This window comes from Passer montanus, unplaced genomic scaffold, assembly GCF_014805655.1.
Source record: "Passer montanus isolate IOZ18808 unplaced genomic scaffold, ASM1480565v1 scaffold17, whole genome shotgun sequence".
Lineage (NCBI taxonomy): Eukaryota > Metazoa > Chordata > Aves > Passeriformes > Passeridae > Passer > Passer montanus.
The window spans coordinates 4,698,984-4,725,550 of NW_024364270.1; the positions used below are offsets into that span (position 1 = coordinate 4,698,984).

Consider the following 26,567-nt stretch of genomic DNA (forward strand, 5'->3'; position numbering starts at 1 on the left):
TACCTATGAAGGTTTTATCTAACAATTGATTTTCACATGTGCATTTGAAGTTAAAGGGATTTTTTTTTCTTTTTAATAAAAAGGGTATTAAAGATATACTTGCCTTCTGCACTGGTAATTGATTCAGAAAAAAACTATACCTAAACCATGAGGCTACAAATTGGAGAGTAGTTGAGAGAGGTAAATTTCTTTCACCAAATATTCTTCTGATCTCTGATATTTCCAAGTCCAGTGCAGTTTAGCTGAGGAGTAATTCCAGAGGCAAGCCTGAGAGTGGTGACCAATGACCACCAAGACTCCCCACGCACTGCTGCCAGCTGTACTTGGTTGCACCTCCTCACTTGCTAACAGCCTGCTCAGCTCCTCCCACATGGAGTAAATAGCTTTGCTCACTGCTCAGGTTTCAACATTGTCATCTCAACCCTTATAAAATTCTCAAAGTCACAGCTGAGGTTCAAGTAGGCCAGTCCTGCAGAGACTGTCATGAAGAAAGAGAACTGGCTTGTGATGTTTCACATCAATCATTGCTGTGCCTTTTAAACCCAGTACCACACTTTCATAAAGCTAGAACCCACACAGAGAGCAGAATATGCAATTTACCCAAGCCACAAATACTGGGTGGAGTAGCATTTCAGAAATGGCAAGTTCTAATAAACACAATGACTTGCAGAGAGGAATGTGCCAGAGTACGCATGGCAGTAAGAAAGCAGGAGGTCAAGATCATGTATTCAGGAGACTAACCACACACAGCAGAACTTAAAACATTTTACAAGAAATTCAGTTTTATAACACAGACTAAGGTCAGATTATTTAGGGCCCAAGCATCACTAAAGTTACTCCAAATAGGTTACACAGTTTTGTGGTACTGGGGCTTCACTTCCACACTCTGTTGAAAAACTGAAAAGTGACCAGCCAGGTCCCTAGGTTCAGGACCCCACAGCAGGATTAACAGGCATTAATCCACTACCACATAAAGAACAACCAGTGCCCATGGCTCCCACACACTGCTGATTACAAAATATTTCCTCATCATCAAAAGCAAAGCAAGACCAAATTAAATCCCTCCTAATAAAACAACAAGAAAGGCTAAGAGTCTCCAAGCATGAGGGATTGCAACATTTTAGAAAGAATTCTTATGTGAATGGAGAAAGCAAGTGTGTTAACATTTTTCTAAGCCATTAAATGCATTTACTCTGCAGAGAAGGCGCCTTACTGCAGAAGCAACACGACAGATGAATGGCAAGATGAAGTGAAGAAACAAAGAATGACATGCTTAGTAATAAATTGTTCTTACTGTGTCAAGACAGAGAGTTATTTAGCCATTCTTCAGCTTCTCTATTCAAAGAACAGACACAGTAAAGGGAAAGAGGAGACTGCATGAAGTTACTCCATTACTAAGTCTGCCTACATGTAGAGAGTAAACACACAGGAAAGGTGAAAAGAAAAACAGAAATCACTATTGCAGATAAAATATAACCCAACTATCCAGGAAACAGCTTGGTTTGGAACCAGATAGATTGGCAAGATTTCGCCATGTGCAAGCCAAATACTCTTATCAAAAATAATTACTAACACACTGAAAGCATTAGTTAAAAAAAACAAAAAAAAAACCAAAAAAAACCCAACAAACCCAAAAAAACAAACCCACAACAGCCCAAATTTTAGCAGTGATCAACTCCCAGTGGAGTTCCAGCCTCATCTGTGCTCAATGCATACATCTGCTGTAGTTATGGGCAGTGGGATTTCTCTCCCCAGCTCCAAGGCAGTTCCCCACTGCTGTGGCTTCAGTCTCATGCATCCATATGAAAGAACCCTTGGCAGAAATGTGCCCAGAGCACCACAGCCAAGTGACTGTCTCGGGTACAGTTGCTAATACTTCGAAAAGGCTTCAAGTTCACTGTCACAGGGCTGCATCTTTCCTTCTACTGGTCCACAATAATTTGTTTTCTACTGACAGCTGGTTAAGAGGAGATACACTGCTGTATTTTCAGGGCTTCTTGCACACCAACCACCAGGAACCCAGAAGAGGGATGACCAGACAGGAGCTCCAAGACCTTTGTTACTGCCCAGTGAAACAAACTGTGCTCCTGCTGTCAGCTGAGCCAAACAACTGAAACAAATGTTTTTTCAAAGCTGCACAGATCAACAACAAATCAGCTTTAACTTGTTAGTTGCCTTGGGTACACAGTGAGTAACATCCGAGTTTGATATTTTCTGGGTCATTAAGGCTCCAAAGGCATCTCATTCCTTCAACAGCTAATAACTATTCTTTAGGATCTACTTCTTGAAAATGCCTGTTCTTTGCTTTCCACCTTCTCTCACATACAGAAATAGTTAAATTCCTATTTTCTCCAAAAATGCAGCACCCTGTGTATTAAAATCCTAGCACTAGCATATCCTTTAAAAACTCCTCTGGAGTTGTTTAAATTACAAGTTCAGCACAGCCAAAAATGCCCTCACTCTTCCCCCAAATCACCTTCACTTCCTTCCAGTTCATGGTCATAGTCATCATCATCACTAGCAGATGTAATTTCCTTTCCACTGTCAACCCTCCCCTCTGCACCTAAACCACTTCTGTTTCTCAGTTAGGTAACACAATACGTTTTTAATCGCATTGCAAATTGAATTAACAACTGCTACTGCTCTGCTGGAAAAGAAAGGCAGATCCTGTTTCTTATCTCCTGTCCGGCTCCTCCTGGGCACACACATCCCACAAGGACACATTTTCACCTCATCTGCATCTCACTGATGTTTTAAATAAAGACAGGAAAAACACAGAAAAGTCTGATATTTTCAAGCATTCCATTACAGAATTTTTAATAATACTATCTTAACTAGATTTCTCTATTTACCACAATTATTGCTATTTAAGCATCTGTGATGTCTTCATAAAAAGTCTGAACTATGTTTTAAGAAAATATTGGTAAGTTAGAAACATTGTTAATCATTTATAAGGAGACTGCTCACTTTTTTCATAAATTTTATCTGATCACTATTTCTGCATTAATTCATTTCATCAAATAAATAAATCAATATGCTTGAGTTAATAAGATTTACAAGAATTCAATTTACCAGGGATAATTTGACATGAACAGGTGACAACAGCAAGCAGAGTTCTGCTCTTCAACCTTTGAAAATGAAGTCTTGCACTTGGTATTTTTAATGTTAATTTTAAAACTGCAACAAAATAATTGTCAACTATTCCTTTTGGTCACATGCTAGGTTAAAGAAAACATTCCAGAAGCAAGTTCGATAAATGTTTAGTTGTTTGTTCATTAATAGTTAATAACATTTTTAACCACTGAATGCAAACATGGAATGTGAACTAAATTAGCACCATACTGAGTGTCAGCTGCTAGAACTGAAAAATGATTTAGCAGTATTAACATCTATATGCACTACACTTAAAAAACCACGGTCTTGGTGAGTTGGAAAGGCCATACTGCCCACTGGGGCCTAAAGACACCATCCCACAAACATAAGCAAACCCATCACAAAGTAACTTCCCAAGATCATTCAAGTTTCCATCAAAAGGCTACAGAATTATTTAGGTCCTACTCCAAGTCTGACAAGTCTAAATAAAATACTGAACAAAAAAACATAGTATAATCATTTAGTCTGTTTAAGACACATTAGTTGTAGCATTATGGTCAGGGTTAGGCTACTCTGATGCTCTAGTTAACCACTTGATGGACAAGGCAGGAATAAATTAAATCCACAAAAATTAAAATTAAAAGCCCATTTCAGGATCAATGCTATATATATATGGCTGAAAATTCTGAACTAAAATTCTGAACTTTCTATATATACAAGTCAAAATCCTACTGGAAAATTCTCCACCATCCCTTATTTTAATACATTTCCATCAAACAACCTTGCTAAAACTTCCTATGGAAGTGAGTGTGACCTCCACACCTACACATGCCAGTCTGTAGCCTCACAGGTAAGCTACTTCAGCCTCAGAATAAAGGACCATGTAACTTCAAGGATCTTGAAAATACTTTGTAAAACAGTGCAAAGATTACATAGAACAGTGACACTTTAAATAGACTTTTGCTGAACAACCACTAGACAATGCTGCCAGATCAAATTGTACTCTACATTTATAAAATAAATCTCTATTGGACTCCAAGAAGACCCCCATCTCTGTCTCAGACAACATACTAAGCTCCATCTCACAAGAGCAATGGGAGTGAGGGAGAGGAAGTCGTGCCTTAAACTAAGAAACCAACTACAGGAAAATAGAAGCTCTGAAATCCAGAGCTGTGGTCAGAAATGAAAACAAAGTATTTATACACAGCAGCACCTAAAATTATACAATACATACCACTTACAACTTTATATTGACACATTAAATGGTTCTTTTTGTTCCAAATAAGAGGTGAGCGGATCAAACTGATGTTAAATGTTCACCTCCCTTCCCTTGCATTAAGACTCAGGGTTTTAACCATATTTGTAATTCTCTTGTCATTAGGATGTTACTTAAACACAAGCAGATGACACAAATTAAGCTTGTTACAGGAGGTGTTCCAAAAAATGGTCACTGAGCATGTCTGTCCCTAGACAGCTTCTGGACAGCCATGGTGGTTTCCACGTTAACACCAAAGTTAGTGCTAGCTGTTCCACAGACTGCCTCATCACAGGCTTTGTTTCATTCTGACTCACCTGGTTTTGAGCTACAAGTTCTATGCCTAAGTGGCCTTGCAACACAGGTGCTTTTCATTCAGGCAGCAGAAAACAACCTAGGTTAAAGTGGCCAAATAGCACTGCACAACATCCAACTGACCAGCAGCAAAAGCTAAGTACCTGCTAAGTACCTTATATATATCTAATCAGTTCTTTGTAGATGGTATAATACATTTTTCTGTTTTGATTCTCTGTTATCCTGTGCCTAGCATGATATTGAATTGTTTATTTACATTACTCATCTCCTAAGGATGACTTCAGTTGTCAGTGACTAAAAGTATTTCCATTTAGTTCCTTGAAAATGCCTTCAAATTCTGTATCTAAACATTTCCTATCTCATTATATCATACCACAGGCACATTGTAAAGACCTTGATTAACTGGATTTCAGTTACAACAGCCTCACTTCATCATATTAAGCTCTGTGCTACTTTAAATTTTTCAAGCTTCCACTACATCTCTTTTTCTCCAATGTAATAAGCCCACATTTTTGCCAGCACTGTTATTTTGCCATAGGAATAACTGCCATTGAATATTCACCTGATTTTTAAGTGTTGGTCAACCCACTCCATGAAAATCAGCTCTCAAGCTGTAGATAGGCTGCAAGACAGTAATTGTGGGTTGCTGAAGCCTAGCCCACGTTGTACTATTTCTCTACTAAAACTGAATGCAAAACAAATTTCTTGTCTCATGAAAGTACAGACTTATATCTAGTAGTGCTCCTGAAAAACTAAGTCAGTAAGGACTGATGCTAAAAAAGGCACAAATACATTTAACTGGCTTAAATTCACTTATATATGCCCTGAAATATTCAGAAGAAAAAAAAAGAAAAAATCTGCAGAGAAAATATCTGCAAGGAGTTTGATGTAGGACAATCAAGTGCTTTTCAAGCCCATTTTAATTATTTTTCTATGAGTGAAAGTCCTGAAGAAACACAACAGTTTGACTTTATAACTTAGTGGGAACATCAATATTAAAAGGAAGAGTTAATTAGTCTATTCAAATACACTTACGTAACACCAGCATTTGTCTAGTAAAGGATACACAGTACAGAGAGAAAATAACTACAAGTTCTTTCAACATAGTAAAAATTATAAACAAGTTATATTTATATTATACAGAAAATATTTCCAGACTAAGCTTGACATAAGCCAGAGGACATCAAGTGCTGTTCCAGTGTGATAATACCAGGAACTAGAAAATATATTTGAGCTAGCTGTGTGTAGTACCAAAAATACTACCATCATAACTTTAAAACACACTAAAATACTACCAGATTCAGCACAGTAACAACTGTCTTTATTTCAATTTTTTTTTTCTTGTCTAATACAACTGAATGGGACAACAGGAATATGACTCAAAGTTACTTAAGACACTGCTTTTATTACTCTGAAACACTAGTATCATTACTCTGACAAAGCAAGCTATGGCAGTAAGGGAGACTCATACTAAAACCAGTTAAAAATATAAAACCATGTCAGGAACACTACTCATGGAAAAAACTAAAGGAAGCACGGATGACTAGCATGGCTGCCAATAACAAAAGGGAAGAGAATATTAATTTTAAAAGCCTAAAGTTTTCACTTCAAACTTCACACACCCCAAGAAAGATGTCCAATGATTTCCTGAACATCAAATGCAAGTAGTTTCAAATGCAAATAAGCACAAGGGGACCAACAATTGCTTGGCATTTTTTTTGTTTCTTGAATAGTTTATCAACATGTTAGGTCTACTTATGAGCTTCACTTTCCATCCAGTCAGCTCTCATGGATCCACAGTTTGTTTTCAACAGGCTTAGCAAGGCAGAGGGAACGCTTGAAAGCTGGCAAAAAATAGTGTTGAGACCTTTCTTTTTTTCCTTTTTCTAAAGAGAAGTATCTTACTTATATTTCTACAAAAGTTCCAAGTTATGGTACATCATAACACTGCTGCATGAAGACACAACTTGAATACTGAGAAAAGAACGTTACGGTGGGTTTTATAGGACTACACAAATAATCATTTAACATCATGTGAACTGCTCTCCCATCAAACAAATCATAGCATGCCTTAATAAACTAATGCATTTTTTCCTGTTTCAGATTAACACAAAGATACTAATAATTACATACAAATTTTCAATATGCTTTCTTCCTTACCTCTTTATTGTAAAAGGCTGTGATTTTGAACCAATATTTGGAACATATAATTAATGTCAGAATTTAAGTTATTTAAAACATCTGTAAAAAATAACTTTGTCTTACCATGACTATGGGCAGTTCCTGGACTGAGACATGGTTGGTGTAAGTCTTTGGTTGGAGTAAAATAGGCTTCTCTCCCCTGATGCTGGTTCATTCTTCCTGGAGTTATAGGCTGGTCATCACTGTTTGTTACTGCTGCTGAAATACAAAATGGATGCTCATTCAAGACATTACGTGCTTGTGCATAGATTTCTATTAATAACTTCACTGCTGTTTATGAAACTGGTATTCAGCTGCTCTGTTGCAAACATTTCATTCTAAAAACTGAGGTTTTCAAACCAGATATGTGCTTTGAGAGGATGGCAGAAAGAAGCCAGTAAGACTGGTCTAAGACATGAGGCAAAAGATGAAAAAAATTACCATGAGGTTGGAAAGGCTGATACTCAATAGATACAGCATTGAGCTGTTGCTCATCTTCTGAAATACTTCTTTTCTTTGCCACTTTATGATAGCTTTTGGTTTAACTAGCCTCAACTCAGCCAACCCATGAAACAGCTTGCCAGATCAAGCTGTACCAACATCCCAGAAAGCTAAGATGAATGTCTGTATATACATCACAAGAAACAAGTCTTAGCAATACAAATCACGTGCAAATTCTGTCAAGGCAAAGGCTTAAAGCAGAAGAGTTACTCTCCTTGAACTTCATCAGTCTGAAAGACTTGTCTGGTGTCTTCCTACCTATTTCTAGGATCACCTGGCCAGCCATCCTGTTTTATAGTTTCTGTACATTTTGTTAAGCTGCAGACAACAAAACTACCTTTTTTCATAATCAAAGAATGACTGTCTGTAACAGCTGTCGTGTGAAAGCAGATATACTGACAATGTGTTCAAAGAGGGAAACAAGCAATATTTACTGAAGAAAAGACTGGAACTTACAACACAGATGATTTTAAGAGTTCCCAAGCTTTCCTTAAAAGTTCAGCAGAAGATTTGAGTCAAACCAAACAAGTTCTATTCTCTGGATGGACTCTGCAAAGTACAAAGGCCTTCTTAGCTTTATCACTACTCTTATTACAGTAGTGGAAACATTTTGCAGCAAAACCTGGAATGAACACAAAGCAGTATGAAAAAATAAAAAGGTGCTTGAGTGTCCAGAGAAGGGCAAGGAAGATAGTGAAGGGTCTGGAGCACAAGTCTGATGAGGATGGCTGAGGGAGCTGTGGCTGTTTAGCCTGGAGAAAAGGGGACTCAGGGTAGCTTTTACTGCTCTCTACCACTACCTGAAAGGTAGCTTCTCTCATGTAACAAGTGACAGGACAAGAGGAAACAGCCTCAAGTTGTGGCCTGAGAGGTTTAAATTGGATATTAGAAAAAATTTCTTTACCACAAGGCTTCTCAAGCATTGGAGGAGGGAGCATTGCCCAGGAAAGTGTCACCAATCCTGGAGGCATTTAAAAGATGTGTAGATGTAGCACTTGGGGGCATGGTTTAGTGGTGGACTTGGCAATGCTGGCTTAACAGTTGGACTTGATGATTCTTAAATGTGTTTTCCATCCTAAATGATTCTATAAAGAATGCAAGGATTGCAGTACACCCACCTGTATTATTTTTCTATATCAGATAAGCCATCTAAAGCTCTGCTCCAGACAAACTATACTCTGTGTGAACTGCTGCTGGGGAAAAATATGTGAGGAAATGGACAAGGGAGGCAATGAGCTCATTTTATCAGTTCAGAATTCAAGTCCATCAGTGCCAAAAGGCTGGTATTTCAAAGTACTGTCTGATTTTGCTCTTCTTGTTGTACCAAACTAGCTGTCTATTGTTCTGCAACTACAAGTAAGGGAAAGGGAGGAGCAAGGTAGTTGCTGAAGCCCTGGGAAGAGACCATACTGCAGAAGGTCTTGTATGTGAAAATAAAAGGGAATAAAAAAACAGCTGCTTCACAGGTTTGCACAAAATGGGTCACTGCAAGGAGAGTGAGCTATACTTGTTTTAAAGATTTAAGGTGTACAGTGCACTGAAGGAAGACCAGATTTCACCCAACTAGCTGAAAACACCTATTGATGACCCACTGGCCACTTAGCTTCCGCAGGGATGGGATTTCTCAGCCTACTGTGCTCTGCAGGTGCCCCCACCAGCCCCTATGCCACTGCAGCAGGTGACACTGTGGGCTCCACAGCAGGAGCTGCACTAGCAACCCTCTCCTGAGTAAACTGTGCAGAAGGCTTGTTTGTGAATATGCACCATGCAGCACTGCTAACTGTTTTTTAAGCTTTGGGAATTCCAGAGGTTTCTTAAAGCTGTCATTTCTCAGGCAGTATTTGCCAGTAACCCGCAGTGTAAGCAAGCTCTGCCCACAAGTGTTACTAAAGCAGGAGCTGCACTCACCAGTGGGGGCTCAGTCACACTAATGGAACTACAAGCTTCAAGCTCACTGTAAAATGCATATTCCTTCATTAGGAGTCAATTAGGTCCTGCAACAACTCCCAGAACTGTCAGAAAGGCTCTTTTCTTACCAAGCAGAGTTTGTGTATCACCTAGTATAGAATACCATATGGCAAGCATTTCACATGCCTGGGTATTCAGGTGATCTTCTTAAACCAAGTGGGTTTTTGAGAAATTCCATCTATAAAGCTGAAGAATGAGCAGGAGAGTTTTTAAATCTCCTTTTTATACAAAGCAGCATAAAAGTACTAAACAAATGGAAATAAAACAGTTAAGAACATAACTATTCACACCATAGCAGCCACTAGGAGAAAGTTGTCCCCCCTCCTGCAAAATGCCTCATCCTAATGCTCAGACATTTGCTCTGAGGTGAGGGAGAAGACAAGGCATTATTTTAGAGAAGAAACAACAAATAGCAAATATCAAAGCCTCCTTGTGACTCTTTAGAAGTCAATACCAACAGAACTGTTGAGAGTTGAGCATACTTTGTTCATGTTCATCATACTGATCATCAAATTACTAATATAAAAGTTTATCAGTACAAATAATACCTTCGAAGAAATATATACTGGGATCTTTACAGACAACTTATTTCAGGTAAAAATATGAAAAACAGTCTGGAGAGTCAGATTCCCACTTCTGTTTCTATAATGAGCCTCTGAAAGTGCCTACACCACTGAAAATAGCACAGGACATCATATACAGGAAAATGTTTATTACAATTCAATTCAACATTGTTTTTTAATGTCTATAATGAGGTATATCAGCTAAGACCACAGCTTCTGCACAGATTTCTCATAGAAAAAAGAAACAGTTTGTGCCTGCATCTTTCTTTTTCCCACATACACAAACTCTTAATCCCTAATCCTTAATCTCTAATTGGCAAAATTACTCTGCCAATCATACTATCATATTAATGCCCACAAACCAATGGCACCAGTAAGTCTTTGGCTGCATGTAAGCACATACATACACCTGAAGTTTTTCCTAGCACCTCAGCAGATCCAATCCTGAAGAATTATAGTACATATACACCTGTTCAATTCTGAATATGTAAAATTATTGAAATTAAGGGAACCACACACAGCACTAGAAATGGACAAACGCAAAAATAAATTTTTTTTCTGAACCATTATTTCCATACATTTACTATCTGTACTACAACAGCATTTGAAAGTTTCATTTCAAACGGATAAAAATAGCTTTTCCTCTTCCAGATAAATAATAGAATTTTTTTTTTCCTGACCATGACTGGGAGCAGTGAAGAATAAACTTTTCCCACCAAAAAAATAAAGGCTACGGTAGGGAAACTTTTGGATGAGTGGTATGCCAGGCAAAATACTTTTCCAACAGCAAATTTTCATCACACTGCAACTTCTTAATTATGATACAGAAGAAAACCTAGTATTTATCCCAGCAACTATAGGCAAAGATACATGCTAACTACTACAAATGTATGTGCAAAGATAATGTAGGAGAGAGGAGTCACTTACTTGATGGTCCAGGAGAGTCTCTGTTCTCACCGTGTTGCTGTGTACACATACAATTGAGGAATGAAGAACAGCAAACATAAAAATCCAGGCCAGGAAGAAGCAAGTGCACAAAAAGCAGCAGCAGCAGCGGGAAAGAAGGACAATGAAAACAGTGTTAGTTCATAACTAAAATACAACATGCACCTCAATGCCAAAGGCAAGACCTCAAGAGACTCCGCAGTTCAGAAAAGTTGAAGCAACAAATCTGACAAATATGTCTATAGAAAAGCCATTATTAGAAGCCATCATTAGTAAATAGCAACTGCCTCAACAACTTCTTCTGAGTGGAATCTCTCCAGCAGCAATTTATTACTTGATACACAGCATTTTTAAAGAAATATTAAGCTGGAGTGGTTTTAAAAGACTGAAGCTCTGAAGAAAGCTGAAATAACACAATATGTTTCCAAAACCACTCCACTTTTCTGAAAGTGTTTTGGAAGAAAAAAAAACACAAACAACCTTTAAAGCCATAAGTAATGTGCAAGCACCTACTAAAGCTAGATTCAAGCCTAACTGCTTTTGCATACAAACACAAACTTAGAAGCCACAGACTCAGTTCATCTACAAACACAGGTAACATTTGATATTGCTTAGGATGCAAGACAAACAGTGTAGTTTTAAATTTAAGAGGATATTTTATATCTGAGTATTTCCATAGAACCAAGTTGCATAAAATTTCTCTTCTACTGAATGCATCAAATATAGGCACTAAAGGAGGGTAACTACACAGTAATATCCTGTAAGCCCTTCTGATATTTGATCTAGAATATTTTTTAAATCCTTGCTAACAAAGACTACAATCAAGGCTAAGAACCGACTGTGCTCAGCCATGTACAGATAAAAGGCAAATTCCACTTATGTCTTTAAGGATTTACTGCATTTGAAATCTGTGAAGAATAGAAAAGGAGAAAACAAGAATCCTGATCAGCATGAACATCTTCTCTTTAAAAATAAAATAAATCCAAACATGACATATCTTCTATATCCCAAATAAAAAATTTGTGCTCCATAAAGTAGTAAAATCCTTGCTCTGCTTTAAAGAGGATCCAATCTTGCCTCTTATCAGAACTTAACAGCAAGAAATGTAAAAAAGCAAAATCATAATCAAAATCTTTGCAAACAGGAATCTTGTCTTGCACACCTGACCTCAAAACACTTTGTTTTTTTTGTCCCTCACAACTGCCTAAGGGTGTTGAATTGCAAACTGACAGTGCAATGTGCAAATGTGAATACTGCAATGAATATACAGCAAGTGCAGTACACATCATTGGAAAGGTGAGGGAACCCTTCTTTCACAATTCTGCATCTGAACAGGACTTGACTGATCAGGAAAAACTGAAATAAAATTTAAGCACACTTGGCAAATAACCTTCTATTCCTGCCAGAGACTAAATTCAGGTCAAAAAGCGAAACCAATGAACTTAGAACTTACCAGACATGTTTGAGTAGTACATGAAATGTATTTAAAAATTCAATGGCTTTCAAGGCAAAATGTTTATTCTTAATGTACAGATAACATACTGCAGACTAGGAAACAGTTTATGTTCAGACTGGAGCTCTGCTATCCTTTGCTGATTTTAGATTCAAGAGAAGAGTGGCTGACAAGAAAACAAGAAGCCTGCAGAAACTATACAGAGATCCAGCAAGTGACTGAAGGACTGGGAGCACCCCTATTCAGCACTGGGCTTCTTTAGTGGTCACTGGGAGTTGGACAGCAAGAGAATGGAGCTGGAAAAATACACTGTGAACAGACACACAGGATCAGCAGTACCTGAGGCTCAGCCAGATGCTCACTCGCAGTGCATTACTTACGTGTGCAAGAAACAAGAGGGAAAAGGCAGCGCAGGTCCTGTCTCACTGCCTGCCCTGCAAGCAGCCCTGGCCAAGATACAACGTGACACCAGAGAGCAGGGCAACCTGTCACCCGAGATGGCAACGCAGGGGCTTTGCATGTAAATATTTTAGCATTGCATGGTTAATCCTATGAACTGGTACAAACAGCTCCTATGCCAGAGGCTGAAACACAAGCCAGTCTAATTCTGTCCTCTATTCTCCAACTGACATTCTGTTTACACACCAAACTCTCTCTGTTGCTGGTCAACCCCCTCTCTTCATCAGAGGTATTTGGGTCTGTGTATTTATCGAAAACCTGCAGAATATATATTTCTAATCACTGGTGCCAGATATTAAGGCACTGAAATTAGACTATTTTGGCCAAAAAGACCTTTTCATTTTCCAATGGCCTATTGCACCTCTATCATCTGCAATTCATATCACTGCAGACTGGGGTTCCTAACAACTGAGGGAATAAAACATGACCATTTTACTACTTCAGGGTTTTCTCTGAAAAGAATGCTCCCAGGACATTCCCATCCATCACCACCCACAACTCTTATTCTAAATCTACAAAATTAAGAGAAACATACACATATTCCCAGAGGCACAGCCTAGCCTTATTTTCACGTTATATAATTGATGACTTTGATGACAGATTACAGAACAAGTCCTCTGACAGGTTCTCAGCACTACGTGATTGATTTCATTTCTACAAAGACACAATTAGTTAAAAATTTTGCTACCAAAATACATGAAGCCTAGTCCTCCTCCCAGTAAAGTTTTTAACTAAGATTTAGAAGTAAAACCAGCAATATAAATCTAGCAATATAAAGCATCACATGAGACAGCAGATGTAATTGTTTTTATACAAAGGCATCTTACGTGCTTCAAAAGAGCACTATTTTTAGATGTTCGTTTCTCAGAAATAAAGCTTATAACAACTGCTGCTAAACTTTAAGTTATATCTGCCAAGTTCTTCAAAAAAACAAAATCCTTTTCCTGTTGAATATTAGGGTGAAAGCAAAAGCATATGTCACGCTAGTATGTGTGAATCTCTTATTACAAAAGTATTTTTAAAGCACTGTTTTTACAATCAAAACATACAGCTAAATTTTTAATAGTTTAAATGAACATTCTAAAGCCAAGTTTGACATTTAACCTTGCTGAAGACAGACTTTCCCTGAAGGCAGTCTCTGATACATGTAAGCCATTGAAAGTAATCCAGTTAGATTAAATTCAGGACCACTGACCCAACCTACAAATCTGATCAATAAAAACAATTCAATACTTCAAGGAAAAGGTACTTTTATGTCTGTTGATGTATTAAGTAACAAGGACTGACACTGACTGTACAAGTAATATCCCAGGCAAATTTATTAAATGTATATCTTAGCAAAAATTAGAAGTGACTGAAAATTACTAACAAATATTTCAAAAAAGAATGGTTTATACCATACATTTCCATGTAATGTTCTATGTTCTGGGGAAGTGAGACTTGATTAAATTATTGTTTCATAAAAAAGTAGAGAAAAACTGTTCTCAAACTGACAGCATCTATTATTTTGCACTGTTTTAATGGTGTCAGACTACAAAAATAGTTTGCTGAGCTGTCACAGCCTTTGTCCTCAAATTTATATTCAGTATGTATCAACCTAATTGTTAGACAGAAAGAGCACTTAATATAAGACTTTTCTCTGTATACTGATTCTGGAAAAGAAAAAAGCACAGCATTAAGGCCTGTGATCTCCTCATCTTGTGCTCTTTAATAAGCCAGCCAAAAAAACAAATTAGAAAGCTGACACTTCTGAAAATGTTTTTTTTTCAGATACCTCCTAGAAACATCCCAAAGGACTTAAAAGTGGAGAAAAAATTTGATCAGTATTCCTTACGCATATTACAACACATGTAACTTCATTAATTTTATCATGACAATGGAACTTTAAAAAAAACCGCAAAGATTGCACCTAAAAGCCTGGAATACTGGAAAATTTTGAACATAATTTCAAAATATTTAAATTTCTGGAAAGTGTCAGGATTTGCATTGACTAAAGGTCTTCAAAACTACTGGGTCAATCTCTCTTAAAATACGTATGGAACTTTACTATTTAATTTCCACTTTTTTTACTATGATATACACTAGGCTGTATATTAGACTACCAAATAAGCTTTCAAAAATGTTTTCAATGCCTGTAGTGCAACCCACAAAACTTGCTATTGTAACTGCAATTTAGACAGACAACCACCCCACTGGCTGACATTTTGATAAGAAATGCTTAGACTAGCCTATTACAATACACTATCAGTTAAAAAAAAATTATTCTGAGATGACACTTCAGAAGAACACAGGATGTAAGGCAATCTTATCCTTACACTTAGCATTCTTCTAAAGCAGTCTTGGTAAAATGAGACATTTTTAGGTATCTTCTTAAGATCATGCTACTCTGAAGGCATGTCACAAAAAGAAAAGTAGCACATCTTACATTACTTTGAAGTGTTTTGCAAACTGGTACTTTTTTATATATTTTGAGGAAACAAGGAGCACAACAACTGAACTGACAGCATCTAAAAACAAATTAAAATACCCTACTGCACAGTTGGCAGTTGATACTCATAAGCATGCTGCATCTGGGACATAAATGCATGAGCCATGCAGCAAACCAATGAATTTGTTCATTACAGAAAAAAAACAAGAATTTTCTTAACACACTGCCAAACAGTTTGTCTCCAAACTCACCACTTAAGATAAAAACAGTAATAAACCATTTGATCAAGTTAATAGTTCCATGTAGTAGTTCAGTATCACAAATAAAGTTTGTCAATATTGAGGTGTTAAATTTGACCTTCACCTCAGTTACAGAAAAACAGAACCTATTTGCCTTTGCAAGGTAGTGCTTTGGAAACTACAAAACATTTCCTTCTTCAGCTATTAAAGTGCTTATACATGACACAGCTTGTGGAAAAACTGAACTCTTAAATAATTTCAACATTTTTGATGATGATGAAGCACGATAGTACACACTAGCCTTTCCTGTTTTTAAATTGTGCTCAGAAAGAGCTTCATTGCTTCAGAAATTTTATAATCAGTACACATCATCAACTCTTACACCTCAGATTACTCTGATAACATATAATTATCACTCCTATCTTTTCTGCTCCTCATTCCACAAAGAACTACATTATTTGTTCTATTGTCCAGTCACTAACTAGCAAAGTGCCACTTAGACTGAGAGGAATACCTTTTTCCTTTGGGACTCTGAGACAAAATCCAAAAATCAAATTCAAAATCTAAAAGTTTTTGACATTCAGCGCTCCTGCCATGAGAATCTAGGAAATGATACGTGATACTACATAACATTCATAATATTCCAAATGCATTCACCCGAAAAGTATCAAATCAAAGTGAAGAGATTCATGTCATTTAACCCTCTCCCTGCAGAAAAGTATCAAATCAAAGTGAAAGTGAAGAGATTCATGTCATTTAACCCTCTCCCTGCAAAAGCATCTTCATTCACATTCATCTCATTACACAAAGGCACACTGAAGTTACTCACTGAATTTTTATCCATCTCCCCATCACCTGGAACGTTCTCCATGTTGAAAGGACCTGTTCTCTGTCTCTATCGGAGTTCTTCCATCCTGCTACTCAAGACCCTAGAGTGGAAAAGAAAAGTGTAATAATTTAATTCCAGGGGCTGAAATCCAGTAGAGAGCTACACTTTCTCTTCCCTCTGTTTTAAGAGGCTGTATAGTCTCATATGGTAACAACCTCTGCGTTTTACAGTACCTTGCAAAACATGAACATTTATTCAGAGAAATCAGCTTAGGAATGGAGGGAATAGTTTCAGATAAAATGGCCAAAACAAAAACTACTTACAGAGACAAGCACTTACTTCTTAAAATAAGGAAGAGTCATGCAAAAAAAAAAAAGAAACCCACAGGTTTTGCCCTGTATTTCCCTTTGTTCCAGAGTTCCCAGCAGCACACCACTCCCCCCCACAGGCATGTGCATGCCATCTGTTTGGGTACAAAACAAAGCTATTCTGGAGCAGCCAGAGTTGAGGGCTTCCCAGCATAACTCCAGAAACAGCCATGTACTGCTCTGTGAAACCAAAACACAAAAATTAAATAATATGTGCAAGCCAGCACCTTCTGTGGCACAGCGGGCACTCCTCTGGGGGTCATCACACACAGCGGGAAAGCAATGCCTCATTCTCCAGGCATTTCCTATTTACTTTTTTTTGGAAGAGAATGAAACCTACAACGAACCTTAGTACATACAGCATATTTAAAGTCATTAGCAAGACAAGCACATACCCTGGAATCCAGCAAAACTTGGTGGAAAAGAAGTGCTTTAACCATTGATTTGTTAAGCAAGTTTCAGGAGAAGTGCAGATCAGGGATGCCTACTGAGATGTGCAGCTACAGCCCATTGCTCTGTGTGTCCAAGACCTCCATCCAAGAGGACAGCAGGGGCTGAGGAGGCTGTGCTTACCTGTTGGAACAGTGCTGTCGGTACCGCGCACGGACAAAACCCTGCGCTCCCACCCTCCGCGGAGCCGCGCTCACTCTGCCCTTCCCGCCAGCCACAGCAAGTGCTTCATCACAGAATTATCCCAAGAACAATGCTCTTCTTTCCTTTTGTCTTGGGTGGGGTGAGGGGGTAGGAAGCAGCTAAATTACAAACTCAATTGCTAAACCAACACTTGTGCAAGAGCAGGGGGTAGCACGGAGATGGTGAATTTTTTTCATGCTATAATGTTTGCATATTGTTCTTAATCTATGAATCAAGCTAATGTCAAATTTTGGTAAAAACTGATTAAGTGAAGACAGAAGGGTGAGGTGGGAAGACACATCACAGTCCCTCCAGGGAACCTGAGAAACATCCTGAATGTTCCCACCCTCCTCCTCCCAAGGAGGATGGGAGAAAGGCAAACAGATAACCAGAATACACAGGATCTTCTGGTTCAAGGTCTGTCTCAGGAAATAGACACTCATGAAAACAAATCTCACAAAACAGAATAACCATTTATTCTACTCCTTTCCATGTTTTATTATAATTAGTTTGTGGGGTTGTATTATTTAAAGCAAGTTAGAATTTTCCCTCAGGAAAAAACAGAGTATTAATACACTCTAGATAATTACTATAACATATGCCAGTAAACCACAAAAGGAACCATTAAAAAATAGTTTAACAAAATGATTGTGTGCTAACAAAATTGCAAAGTTAAAAGTTTTATATGACTTAGTCCAATGAACTGAGAAGGGCCTTGCTCAAGCATTTGAGTGATTAACTGAAGTGGCACATAATTGGGAAGCATGGCTAGATGCTCTCATGTAAATTAGAAACAGTAGACATCTGAAAGGATATTACTACAAGTTATTAATTTGCACTAATAAAAAGGAAATATGCCATTATCACAGAAAGAGGAATTCACCCTAAAGCTCTATTTCCCATCGCATCAGGCCCTGCAACTCTTACTCTCCACACCCAAACATGAGATGCAGACCTGGGTGATGATTTTTGATGTCTCTCCCCCACACACCCATTTTAGGTTCTCTTATTAGCAGGAAATTCAGCAACACCAGACTGCATGCATATTCAATTTGCAGAAACACCAAACTTTTTTAAATAGGATGAAAAATAGAGTGGCATTACACACAGATGCAAGCACTGCTATTTAAAGCAGTTTTCCAGCTTTTTTTAGTTACACAAACTTGTAACCATACTCAAGTTATCCGAACGAACTGATCTTTGCTGACAGCAACATTTTAACCCATTTTTATATTTAACTTTTTTTAACTCTTAATTTTTATTGTCAGTACTCCTGGTGTATTCTGCTCCTCCATCTGCTCACATGATCACAGCCTTCCTTATCTTAGTCTCAAGAGCAGCACCATCAGACAGGTACCCTATGATCTAATTCTTAGCATTCATGATCACTTGTGGTTCCAAAGACTCAATCCATCATGCAAGGCTGCAAAGAAGTTTTCTGGGAAAAGGAAGGAAAAAATTCTACCTGCTCATGTTTAAACAGTAAAGCAGGTACAGAAATGGTTAAGGACTACCTTCCCCCAAGCTGTTTAGTTTATGAGTAGACAGCCAGCTTGCCTTATTTTTCTTGGCAAAATGAAGGCTGAAAGTGAACAATATTGCTTCTGTTATATGCCAAAATAAATACAAAGGAAGGAAAAGGGCTCTCTCAGCAAAAGGATATTGCCAAAGAGTCAAACAAGTATGAAATTGGAGAACAGATTTATTTTGAAAGTTACAGAATGCTTCTCACCATCTGAACCCCAAGGCTTTGAAACAATTTTGCAAACAATGTAGGGAAAGGGGATTTTCTTATTTGTAAATGCAGCCAGGTTATTATAAAGGGTGCTTACACAAGCAAGCAAGCTCTTTTCTACTTTATCTAATCCAACCATTAGATTTGAAGATACAACCCCTAAATGTATAATTTTATTGATCTAAGGGGTTTTCTAGCTTTTGGGGAATGTTCATGACATGCTTTTGCTGCTCTCTGTTACATTCACAAGTGTTTGCAGTTTGGTCAGCTTGAGGTTTTAATTAACAAATACTTCTTCAGAATCTTAATTCGTAAAAGCTTAAGTGTTTAGGAGGGTACATGCAGAATGAATTTATTTGAAAATAACTATATAATGGTAGCCAGCTAGTCAGCTATTTTCCCTCTATTGACACTGGATTCAATCAGGCACACACAAAGGTATTACTTACTTTAGAGCACTGTACCAATCAGACAAATCCTGCCACAAAATAAGCTCTTTCTTTCCAACTGTGAAGAAGGTTGAACAAGTCAAAACCATATATTCAAAGCAGAAGGGAAATGTTTTCCTCTTATCACACAAACCATAACCTGTCCTGTTAACACTTGTAGTCCATCTTATTTTTGCTGATGACACCAAACCGTGTGGTGCAGCTGACAAGCTGGAGGGAAGGGGTGCCATCCAGAGGACCCTGGCACACTTCAGAGTTGTGTCTGTGCAAACCTCAGGACATCAGTTCAACAAGGCCAGGTGCAAGGTCCTGCACCTGAGCTGGGACTATCCCCAGGACAAATACCTGCAAGCACAAATACCCAAGGCTGGGTGGAGAATGGGTTAAGAATTTCCTTTTCCTGAGGAAAAGGAATTGGGGATATTGGTGGATGAAAACTAGACATGACCCAACAACATCTGCTTGCGGCCCAGAAAAACAATGTATCCTGGGCTGCATCAAAAGAAGCGTGGTCAGCAGGTCCACCAGCTCATTCACAAATCTACTTCACTTTTGCAATGTTAATATTTGATACTAGAAAGAAATTATTTACTGTGAGGGTAGTGAGGCAGGCACTGCAACAGGCTGTCCGAAGCAGCTGTGTGTGCCCCATCCCTGGAAGCGTTCAAGGCCAGGTTGGGTGGGGCTTTGACCAGCCTGGTCAGGTGGAAGATATCCCTGCCCATGGCAGGGAGATTGGAGCTAGATCACTTTTAAGGGCTTTTCTAACCCAAACCATTCCATTCTGGGCTTCCACGGTTTTAAAAAATTGCTTCAGCCATTGGTAGTTTTTGTAACAATTTGGTTTTCAGTTCATTGCACCCTGAGAATAGGAAAATCCTCCTTAGGTCTCCCACAGAAGGAAAGAAAAATATGCATCAATGAAAGCTACTGCTCTGCATCAATGGGATCTTTTCTAACTATCTACACACACGGAAAGTCCTTTGGGAAGAGGTAAAAAGACAACTCCCATCATTAAAAAAAAATTGCAAAAGCCATAAAATTGATGTCTCAGTACTATGCTGTCACCCAGTATTTTCTTAGACACAGTTACACAAAACACAGATCAAAAGCAGCACAACTTAGGTGCCTTGGCCATGAGACAAACTCTGGTAGCAAGCTTTTGTTCAGTCCTGTACAGACCAGTGAAGTGCGTATGGCAGTGTTCTGCATTGACTTACATATTCTCTGTTAACCAGATTACATAAGCTTTTATTGCAGGGTATGTTGAACTAGATAAAGGGGTTATTAGGCAATGCAAGGCCCTTTTTCTGCCAGCATAACAAGAGCTCATGACCAAACATAATATTTTTTCTAGGCAGAAGAGAGTTTGGCCATGACACTGTGGCAGAAATACCTCACTGGTTGTAAATTTATAACATTAAATTATAATCCAGTCCACAAAAGGACTCTTCCTCCCCTTCTCCAACACAAAATTAGCTTCAGTTCAAACACTTCACTAAATCTGGAGAGTTTCATCAAGAGTCCCCACTGTCCCCACACAAATTCCTGAATTTCAGCCAAGGTGCAGCCACAAAGTGCAAGTGGTAGAGATGACCCCTGAATCTAACACATTTTCTTTTTAGTCAATGACCAAGTTACTTGAACACCTGCATAGTGTATTATATAGGCAGGTTTTAGCTTTCTTCCTAAGGACCATGACCTAGGCTCCTTAGACCGGGCAGGTGCACTGTAGTACTGTTTTGGGACGTGTCACAGTATCACAGTACCCTCCTGTGCTCCAGCACCAAACCTCAAGGCAAGCCCAGCCTTGCCATGCCCTGCCACTGGCTGCCTGTGAAACAGCTGCTGCCTCCTCACTCAGCCTTCCCAGAGGGGAACTGCTCTCCTGGGATCTGACCTCCAAACCGACCTAAGCTCTGCTGGATGCCTGCCTTCTTTCCCTAAAGCCTAAGAGAAGTAGAAGCATTTAAATTGCCCAAGATGAGAATCAGATAATATACTGTAATTTTTTTTTAAGATTACACAAGCACTACAATACATTTACTATAAAGATCAATGTGGCAGCAAGCAAAGGCAAAGCACACTAGGAGAAAAGAAAACTAGTTGCTTACATTGATGTCAAGAAGGATAAAAATTCACCTAGGTCCTTGCTGGAAAGTAGAGTCACAAGAGAACCAAAGAAATGCTATTTCACAGAGAATCAGAGAATGTTCCAGGTAGAAAAAGACCTCTGAAGGTCATGTTTGCCAAGCTCCCCTTGGGAAACATCCATCCTTCTGGATGTCTAGACACCTTTTGAATATCTCCAAGGATGAGGACTACACAAACACTCTGGCCAACTTGTGCCAGTGCTTGGTCGCCCTTCAAAGTCAAAAAGTGTTCCTGATGCTGAGATGGAACTCCCTGTGTTTCTGTTTGTGCCCACTGCCTCTTGTATCATCACTGAGCACCACTGGAAAGAACCTGTATCTGTCGCTTTTACACCCTCCCTTCAGGTATTTATTTATACACATTGATGAGTTCACCCTCAGCCTTCTCTTCTCCAGGCTAAACAGACCCAGTTCTTGAAGATGATCCAGGCACAAGAGATGATCCAGGCCTTTGATCATCTTCACAGCCCTTCACTGGATCTCTCCGGTACATCCACATCCCCCTTGTACTCAGGAGCCCTGAACTGTACCCAACAGCCCAGATGTGAACTCAACAGTGCTGAGTAGAGCGGATGGATCACTATTCTCAACCTGCTGGCAATGCTTTATCTAAAGCATTCATGAACACCATGCATCTTCTTTATGGCAAGGGCATGTTACTGACTCATGTTCAGCTATCTGTCAGGATAACCAGGTGAACTCCAGGTAAGCAGTTCTATAATATCCACAAGGAAGCTTAAGGTAACACTCTTGACAAAGGTATCTAAGTGCTAAAACAAACCAAAAAGAACAAGTTTTCTAGATATCAAGATCTAACAGTTATAGCTACCTATAACTCCTAAGAGATATAGGATCAGTCTTAAGAGATTAAAGGAAATCTGTACCCTAAATTTAACTAGGGTGATCAAACCATGGCTCTCAAAAAATCTAAGTGTCTTCCAGGCTGTCCTATGACTGCTGAAGGCACTTTCACTTTGCTCCGTGCAGCGGGGGAGCAGCAATAGCACAGAAGGCAATAAAGGTAGCATGTTTTACCCTCGAGGCTCTCTGAATACCAGAGAAAGAGAAGCACCAGAGAAAGAGAAGCCTTCTGGTTGTAGCACAAGGCCACAGATCATCTTTCTCAGCTAACAAGCCTGCACATCAAGTACATTTCATTATCAAGCTACAGATCAAGCCAGCTTCTTGCACATGACAAAGTGCCACTGCACGCCAAGTACCCTGTGTTTGTCTAGATCAGTTCCAAGAAAGCAGGAACTGAAGCAAAGTTACTAGTAAAAATGGAGGAGAGGCAACAGGGTCAGTTCTTCCTAACTAACAAGAACTTAGAAGAATTAGGAACTGGTTGTATTCTGCAATTCCAGAAGAGAAATCTGAGAAAATCTCTAGGTTCAATTCCTACTGCTGTGAAGTCAGTCCAAACAGGAAAGCTTGGGAAAACCAGTAATTATATAGAAGTCACAGATTACAAACTGCATAGTTACATTAATTCTGCATTGCAATATTTGAATGCTCAAAAGTCTGCTACAAATATAAACACACCAGAATCAACAACTACTTCAAGTTCCCCAAGTACACTGCGATCACCCACCAAATCTACCCTTATGAAACACTTCCTTCCACCCTGAGTTTCATCACCTGCCTTCTCATTTCCTGAATAAACAGCTCACATGCAGAGCAAGCTGTTTCCTCTGCTTCTGTATTGCTGTTCTCAGAAAGGAAAAAAACATCAAATACCAAACTACTAAAAAAACCCAGGAAAGCCGAAATGTTTAAGAACAGGACTTGAAAACATCTCTCATCTGGAAAAAACCTGGCACAGTCCAGATACTTCAGCTATCTTTTGAGAGAGTTAGATGGCAATGAAGGCCAAAGAAGCATAACAAACTTCTAAATACCCACTGCGACTTCAATAATTATTACCTTAAATAGGTTCCACAAACAAACTTGTCCTGAAAAAAATTAAGGAGTACAGAAAATATGGCAAGAGTCACAAGTACTAAATCCCAACATTCTCTCTAAAAGCTCAAGTTCCTAGGATTCTGGAGCCCTTTGCCATTGAAATACACTTCAAAGCTCCCAAAATTATTCAGGTCTTCATGATAAGTAATCTGCAAGACTGTTCCCATGACTCAAATGAGTTGTTGGTCTTAACAGTAAAAAAGTCTATTTCTTCACTTAAAGGTGTCAGTTACCTGCAGCATTATACACTTCACCTCCATGAGCCGTTTTTACCTAGGGCTCAGTCTAACTTTGGAGCATAAAAATAAGAGAGGCAATAAACCACTGATTTTGTTCATTTAAGAGAGAGCCTATGAAGCTTTATAAAACATTCAGATGGTTTTTTTGTTTGTTTCATTGTAAAGTAGGCAATGAAGATTTATTCATGCCTTACAACCCCAAATCTAGCATCGTATTTTTACATATTTTTATTTGTTACTTTACTACATTAGTAACCAGCAAAACCACTAAGTGGGCATCATACACAGCCATCCAAGGTTAAATTGGCCAATGACAGTCTTGATTTTGAAGAAAAAAAGATGGACTAAAACTAAGTGGTTAGACACATGGCAAGCCATATTCCTTTCAGAACTCCACCCTGTGATTTTCTTCCACATCTGTAAAGTTACTAATAATAGTCTCTCACATGGAACACTGTCTTTCTCATCTCCCATTTTGGCAGCTGTATGAAGAGGCAGTGTGACACACTCTGCTAGGATTGGGAGATGACCAGTCCTCCACTCCCAGTCCTTACCACCTCTTACCCCACTGAGGCTCAGGTTTTTCTGAACTGCCTGCAGACCTGTCTGTGCGGCTGCTTCCTAACCCTCTTCTGTCAAGAGGAATCCCCACTATTGCAAATTATTTTAAACAGACACTCACAAAATGTGAATAATTTAAACTGAGCTAGGTCACGGGACTTCTGCAGGCCTGGCACAGCAGGGGTGACAAAAAGCTGAGGGACACCACTTCACTCACCTCCATTCCAACCCAAACAGCCTGGGTAAGCACGCACTGTGCTACAGCTACAGACTCCCCTAACAACAACTGCAAACTACTTCAGGAAATGAAGGCAATCATGCCAAGGGAAAAGGAAAAGGAATGTTGTTGTTAGAGGTTTTTCTGAAATGAAAAAGTAAGATGAGTCAGCAGAGATGTTTCCACAGACAAGATGGATAGGTGGCAGAACAAATCCTTCTGATGCTGATGCCAAAATGGAATCAGTTGCCCTCCTACGAGAACATGTAGACCTGGATTTCTTCTGCATGGAACTTTCCAAAACAAAAAACAAGACTATGAAAAACATTTTGAGAATATAAGAATTAATTCATTGTGCAGAAAAAGTCTCAATAAGAGGATCTTAAAAGTCTACTTTAGTACATCAAATGGTGTATCTAAACATTTTAGTTATAATGAGATCTTCGATACAGAAATATTTTAATTCTCATCTGTAGGTCAAGAATACAATCTACTTCATTAGGAATAAAGTTTCACAAAGCTATTCTGAGAGTATTTATAAATGATTACAAGTAATCATCTATTACAGATCAATGAATTATCAACTGCTAGATAAGCTATATGTGATTAGGTGAGTGCTTGTTACCTACTGCAAATGAAGTAAAAACATCAGCTTAAACCACCATAAAGTTTCTGCATCTCAGAAGCTGCAGTGATTTTGCTTGGACAACAGGCACCAACATGCAGACAGTTCACTGCCACAGCTGATTTCTTAAATGAATCCATAAGATTTTCCATTAAATGATTAATATACCTCCAAAACTGAGCCAGTGCAAAGACCAATTTTCTAATGGCAATTCTACTAGGTTTTTAGTCCTTCCTTTGCACTGTGTATTTTGCTACCTCTGAGAACTGAAAAGAATGCCCAACCAGTTTTCAAGGGTTAAAGACACCTTAGGGCCTCTTTTAAATTCTCATAGTTATTGAAAGGACACCCTAATGTCAGATGTCCCAAAGCCCTACCGTTACAGAACCACTTTTCCGTATGCCAATGGGCATTTCAGCCAAGCAAGAGCTGAGATTACCTCTAAAATGAGCATCATGAATACACTTCACAATGACTCAGTTAAGAGAGTGACTACAGTCCTAATTTCTACTCTAAACTGAAATAAATAAAATAGAAAAATCAATCAAAATTCCAAGAATAAAAATATGAAAGAAGACTTAATGCAGACAAACCAGTTTCAGTTGAGCTGTATTAGCTGTAATACAGTTATGTTGTGTGGGAGGTTTCTAAAAAATGGTTTTTCTGCAGGCTTAAATGCAGATATTTCAAACAGGAACCTTATGTTTATTCTCATGTTCAATTTAATTTTCTTATTTTAGCAGCAGTGTCTCTTCTTCATAATAAAACGGAATTGATGACATAATAAATGGCCTTTATTTCAATTTCTTTTGGCAAGTGCTAAAAGGTAGTTTATACAAGTTCAAGATACAGGATATCTGTACAAGAATTTAAGAACAAAAGGTCAGAGTAACCTACTGCAATAGGAAAAACCCTAGAAATCCTAACTTAAAGCTGCAGCAGGTTCAAACAGGCAGCAATAGTATCTGGTTTACACATCATGGTTTATTAAAAAGCTTTAGAAAGTCTAATTTAGATTTCCATTGGTTATGCCAAGTTTAGGTTTTTTTCACTCTAGCACTTAAGAAAAATGAGCTGATGAACCCATCTTTGCTTTTTAGATGTCAGTGCTGTTCCGCCTGATCACAGTTCAGGATCTTTTGTAGGTTTTTTTTGGGAGGGTTGGTTTTTTATTGGTTTGTTTATGGTTTGTGAGGTTTTTGGGGGGATTCTAGGGAGTAAAATTGGAGGTTTTTTGGGAGGTTTTTCACTGTTGTTCTGTGGGGGTTTTTTAAATACAGGAGAAAAATATTACAAATGGGATTTCATACAGGCTTAACAAGAACTAGTCCTTTTACCACCAAACATCCAAGCTTGTCTTCTGAAGCTACTGAGTAACTGCTGATCAACTTGGATG

At 38.5% G+C, this 26,567-nt stretch overlaps 1 protein-coding gene across 10 annotated transcripts in view; it reads right to left on the reverse strand.

Moving 5' to 3' along the window:
* The window catches only part of OSBPL8 (oxysterol binding protein like 8), an 84,644-nt gene that overhangs the window by 39,400 nt on the left and 18,677 nt on the right, over positions 1-26,567 (reverse strand). The window contains exons 1-4 of one of the 10 annotated variants that reach the window (XM_039703889.1): positions 17,171-17,269; positions 16,230-16,329; positions 10,804-10,840; positions 6,929-7,063 (exon numbers count right to left, since the gene is read on the reverse strand). In XM_039703889.1, coding sequence (XP_039559823.1) covers positions 6,929-7,063; positions 10,804-10,840; positions 16,230-16,271 — 214 coding nt within the window. In that variant the 5' untranslated portion in view covers positions 16,272-16,329; positions 17,171-17,269. Of the gene's footprint in view, positions 1-6,928; positions 7,064-7,801; positions 7,968-10,803; positions 10,841-16,229; positions 16,332-17,170; positions 17,270-26,567 lie in introns of those variants that run through there. The other 9 variants (XM_039703893.1, XM_039703892.1, XM_039703894.1 and 6 more) reach the window with 9 other exon arrangements.